Consider the following 5013-nt stretch of genomic DNA (forward strand, 5'->3'; position numbering starts at 1 on the left):
TGTATCTAGAGCCAATGACATGAACTACCAATAGTGACTACGAGAGGAAGTCAGAGGTTTTTCTTTTGGATCTTAAACTCTGGGCAGCTATGATTTTTTTTGTCTAAATCCATAACAAAATTATGAATTTGGTTGTGCTATTTTGATTCTGTTATGTTGTGTTTGGTTGAGGGATTTGAGGAGGGATTTGGAAATGGAAATGGAAATGGTAGGTGAAATATAAATAAAACATGCCTAAATTTCACATAGTTTCACACACCTTTTCCCTTTCCCTTTCCAAATCCCTCCCCAAATCTTCCAACCAAACACACCATTAGTGAACAATAGAATTGACATTTCAACTCCATTTGCCTATTCTCTATGGTAGTCACTGGACCACATAATTTGATATACAGCTTTAGAGCATTTTGTTGCAAATTGTCATTTCTAGTACTTTTCTCATATAATGCCAAATAGAAATGATATTAGGGACATAGAAATTCGGTGTAAAATTATATATATTTATATAATTTACAGTGGTAAACTTTATAAATATTAATAATTAAAATTTTATATTTTTTTATATATTTGTGAATATTTTTTCAAAAGCACACTCAGCTGTAATTTCCTCAATGATATTTGTGAGATCACATCACGAGACAAGTAGAGAGAGAGTCAATCATATTTTCACAATGGCAGTGGCTTGCCTCCAATTCACCATCCGAACTAGAGGGTCTAGTCCAGCCCATTGAGTTTACTTTTGAATTCTTTTTTAATAATTCAAATCGTTCACATTTTAAGAGTTGTTAAGAATATTTTCTGTGTAAAAAATCACGTCAATTGGATAACGAATACTATGTATTCGGATCATAGTACCGAGATTTGAGAATTATCAAATATTGTACCAAATTTAGCACAAGACTTGAAAATGTTATAGTTTGGCGACTGTACAAGAACTGTTGGAGACCAATTTTGTTAATAAGCGTGTCTATATTTTGGAAATGGTACCTTGTTTATGGTTTAGCAGACCAGTGAAGATAATCTTAGGTGTTTCAATGACACCTTGGTAGAGGTACCTTAAATACCTATTTTACTTAGCCAAGTCAATAAACTTGTAGATCATTATTCACCAAGGTTTGAAAAAACCCCAAAATGATTCTTGACATGATGGCTAACTTAGGTTCAACAAGTACAATGAGAGAATTTAGTAGGATGCTTCTGTCCTCGACCACACAAGCATTTTGATTCAATGAAAGCCTAATTTTTGAAAGTTCCATGATGACTCAAATCTTGGACCAAATTCGGTTATTTTTACACAGATCATATGATACAGTCTTGGGCCATTCATCCTAAAGTTCCAAGAAGCAGATGACACATTCCATGCATTAGCACAGTAATGAATATTCATTCCAGAAACAGGAGCCTGAAAATTGAATCCATCAGCAGCTTCCACCGAGGCTCTGAGAATCTGAAATGTTACTGTTCTCTGCCAAAATGCTGTCCAATAGTGATTCACAAGCATCTTCAAGTAAATCGAGAACCTGCCATGAGATGAGATTTATGGGGATAAGTATCATCAAAAAATAATTTTTTGTGTTCTGCATTTTGAATGGATAGAAAATGACGTGGCAGAAATCAAAATTTGAAGTCAATAGAGCCGACTCTAAGATCTTAATATCAAAACCACAAATTTGCAAAGATCTGTGTTGATCACTCATGAATCTTGGGAGAGAACTCCTCTTAAGGTTATCAAGTATAGCAGCTAAATTAAGCAATTGAGAAATTTCACAAGAAAACAAGGGAAGAATTTAGCCGTTTTGTGCCCAAAATGTCCAAGTCAATAGAGCCAACTCTAAAATCTTAACATTAAAATCACATATTTGTAAGTATCCGTATAGATCACTCTGAATCATGGTAGGACTCTTCTAAGGTTATCAAGCATGGTTACTAAATCTAGCAATTGAGAAATTTCACATCAAAACAAGGGAGGAATTAATCCTTTTGGTGCCCAAAATGTCAGGCTGTTAAGAAAATATGTTTATGCCTAAAATTTGACTATTACTGAAAGGATAGATCAGAAATGAATGCAGTAGAGAGACAAATGGCATCATCAAATAGGTAATAGCACATGGGAAAGTGGCTTAAGATGGATAACTCTGAAGAACAAGTAATATTTTATAGAGCACACAAGCGGCCACCTGCTCAAGCAACCTGCATAGAGTCGAGCTTAAGCACCTTTCAGGCTGGCTTTGAGTGGGGATCTCAGTTTTTACCCCACAACCTTGTTTTTAACAGTTTTAAACCGAAAATCATAAAATACTAAGTTTAGTTCATTCGTTTAGGTCTTAGACTAATGTAATATACTACTCGTGTGGTTATAGCTGATGTAAGCTTGGAGACTGAGTTTTGTTGAAGTATAAGTGTATGTTAAGTGAAACTTGGATGAAAAGAAAAGAAAAAAAAAAAAATTTCTATATCTAATGCAGGAATAACATAAATGAGGCTGATTTGAAATTTGCTCAAAGTACTTCAAATTCTAGAGGCTAAGTGTACACAGATAATATTGCCTGATTAATGGTTCGATTTTTATATTCATACATTGCCACAATGTATCCTACTGTTTTCCCCCCTTCTAAATGATTTTATTTACTCTTTAACATCAATGATGATATGATAAATGTTTATGAACAAATTTCTAATTCCATAACAATGACACTTATTCAATCTTATTTGAGGACCAATCTATGCTCCGACAAAAGTGTGAGATACATATCAACCTTACAATTTCATGACACGGTTCTCTACACATTGATGAAAGCCAGTCTCATGCCACGTTTCTTGACCCTTCAAAAAAAAAAAAATTCAGCAAGGGAACAATGTTAAGATCTTTGCTCAACATCTTCCGATACGTAAATTTTTTATTTTATTTTAAAACCACTATATTTGAGAAAACTGGTGCCACTTGTTCCGGGTTCATATTTGAAATCATTACTGGTAAGATGGTTTATAGGGTTAGGTGATGCAGTGGCCAGCAATTAAGGGCTGAGGATGAGCGGCCGAAGGTGTCCCATCTTTCCCCTTCCCCAAAAAAGGTCTCTTACCTTAAAGTTAAGCTTTTATGAATTCTTCTAATTTTATGCTAAAATTGTTGAGCACACAATGTGCTAAATATAATTAGAAACAAAACCTTCACATCATAAAAAAATTGTGAAATATTTGGCATGCACCAGATGGAAATGTTCTTTTACAGAAGTAAACTACGTAGACCATACCAATGTACCATTTTTGTTAAAGTATTACCTTCTCAAAACCTTGTGGTCCGCCATAGTAAGGATCAGGAACTTCACTTTCATCATGCTTCTTACAATATGAACACATTAACTGAACCTGCATTATCAACATATGCATAAGACCAACCATCAAAACTATACTGGACTACACTGCAACACCCGTCTTCTACTAGCCTTTTTATGCGCATCAGCAGGTAAGTTCCCTCTCAACTTCCACCTCTCCAGAGCTTTAAGTATATCATCTACATTTTAAAACACCAACAACAACAAAAATTGAACATACAATTAATCCAATTCAAGACCATAAAACAAAAATCCAATCCATTTTTGTTTAAGAATAACCACGAGGTTTGACCTGTACAACAAATTAAACCCTAGAATTTTTTATTTTTTATTTTTTCCAAATTAAACTCTTATTTTTGAAACTGGTATCAATTCAAATCATCCATTCATCTATGTTAATTTCCACTAATAGAGAAGGGATATTTTTGGACAATCTATCCACTTCTTTCTAACCCTCTTAACTTATCTCTATGCTAATTTACTTTCCCAAACCCTAATTTCTTCATACAAATGTCACACACACAACACTAACAATTGAACAAACAATCAATCCAATCCAATTCAAGACCCAAAAAACAGAGAATCCAAAATGTTAAACAAGACCCATAATCTAATACACCTCATTTATCTAAGCTCACCTCTGTTTTTCTTGTCCATTGCAAGAATGAGATCGAAATCTCTGAAATCAGCCGGTCGAATTGGCCTCGAAATCGAAGTTATATGAATTCCACGCCTTTTAGCAGCAGCCCTCATTCGTGGGTCTGCTTCATTACCCTTCCAAACATCAACAACAACAATTGGAAGCAAACCCATATCACACAACACATAATTGAACAATAACAATCTATAGTTATAGCTATTATGTATAGAAAATGGGTACCTCATGGTAACCAATTGTACCGGCAGAATCAATGATGAAGTTGGAATCGAGGCCCCTTTTGTTGACTAAGTGAGTGAAGACAGCCTCAGCGGCTGGGCTTCTGCAGATGTTGCCAAGGCACACAAAGAGTACTGACAAGGGTTTGGTCTCTGCCTCTGCCTCTGTAGCTGATGATGGAGTTGAAGCCATTGGAGCTGTGATTAATATTATTGGTCTGTATTTGCGCGTCACTGAGGATGAGTGTATGTATGAATTTTGAGGGAAAACGGAGTGAGGGAAAACGGAGTGATATTGGATGCCCGTGGCAACGCAATGCTCCCCGGGGGGGGGGGGGGGGGGGGGGGGGCGCACAAAAGAAGAAAAAATTATGTAAAATTAGATGAAATAGCAATATATTTTACTTATTTTTTTCACTGTTTAAATTTCTTCTTCAATTGCGAAGCAAACACGGTGTTGATGTTAGGGTGGCAAACGTGTCGAGTCGAACCGAGTTTTAGTATGTTTAGATTTATTTATTAAGATTTTAATGAGAATGAGTTTGAGTTTGAGTTCGAACTGAATAAAAATTTAAGGGAAGGGGGGCGCACATTTTAAGCTGTTTTGGTTGGTGATTTGTAGAATGATTTGATAAAACAAAAGAAGAAAAAATTATGTAAAATTAGATGAAATAGCAATATATTTTACTTATTTTTTTCACTGTTTAAATTTCTTCTTCAATTGCCAAGCAAACACGGTGTTGATGTTAGGATGGCAAACGTGTCAAGTCGAACCGAGTTTTAGTATGTTTGGACTTATTTATTA

General features: G+C 35.1%; 1 protein-coding gene across 2 annotated transcripts; it reads right to left on the reverse strand.

The window, feature by feature from the left end:
* Positions 1 to 1082: 1082 nt before the first annotated feature.
* On the reverse strand, positions 1083 to 4604 carry LOC114308825 (uncharacterized). 2 transcript variants are annotated; one of them, XM_028254494.2, is made up of 6 exons: positions 4213 to 4573; positions 3971 to 4106; positions 3444 to 3511; positions 3280 to 3366; positions 2762 to 2823; positions 1083 to 1520 (listed from the first exon to the last, which is right to left on the reverse strand). In XM_028254494.2, exons 1-6 carry the CDS (start codon positions 4399 to 4401, stop codon positions 1226 to 1228), a joined length of 837 nt encoding a protein of 278 aa, XP_028110295.2. In that variant the 5' UTR covers positions 4402 to 4573; the 3' UTR covers positions 1083 to 1225. The 2 variants fall into 2 exon arrangements, with proteins under 2 accessions (XP_028110295.2, XP_028110296.1); XM_028254495.2 differs by lacking the exon at positions 2762 to 2823 and having other exon boundaries at positions 4213 to 4604.
* Positions 4605 to 5013: the final 409 nt, after the last annotated feature.

The sequence above is a fragment of the Camellia sinensis genome, chromosome 14, assembly GCF_055761805.1.
Source record: "Camellia sinensis isolate YWXY chromosome 14, ASM5576180v1, whole genome shotgun sequence".
Classification (NCBI taxonomy): domain Eukaryota; kingdom Viridiplantae; phylum Streptophyta; class Magnoliopsida; order Ericales; family Theaceae; genus Camellia; species Camellia sinensis.

What these genes read in the sequence shown, in the direction of transcription:
- LOC114308825 (XM_028254494.2), bottom strand. Translation starts at nt 4,401, where the DNA reads ATGGCTTCAACTCCATCATCAGCTACAGAGGCAGAGGCAGAGACCAAA. An exon ending in AATGGACAAGAAAAACAGAG is followed by an intron (nt 3,512 to 3,970) that starts GTGAGCTTAGAT and finishes TTTAAAATGTAG; the next exon opens with ATGATATACTTAAAGCTCTG. An exon ending in GACCACAAGGTTTTGAGAAG is followed by an intron (nt 2,824 to 3,279) that starts GTAATACTTTAA and finishes TTTTTTTTGAAG; the next exon opens with GGTCAAGAAACGTGGCATGA.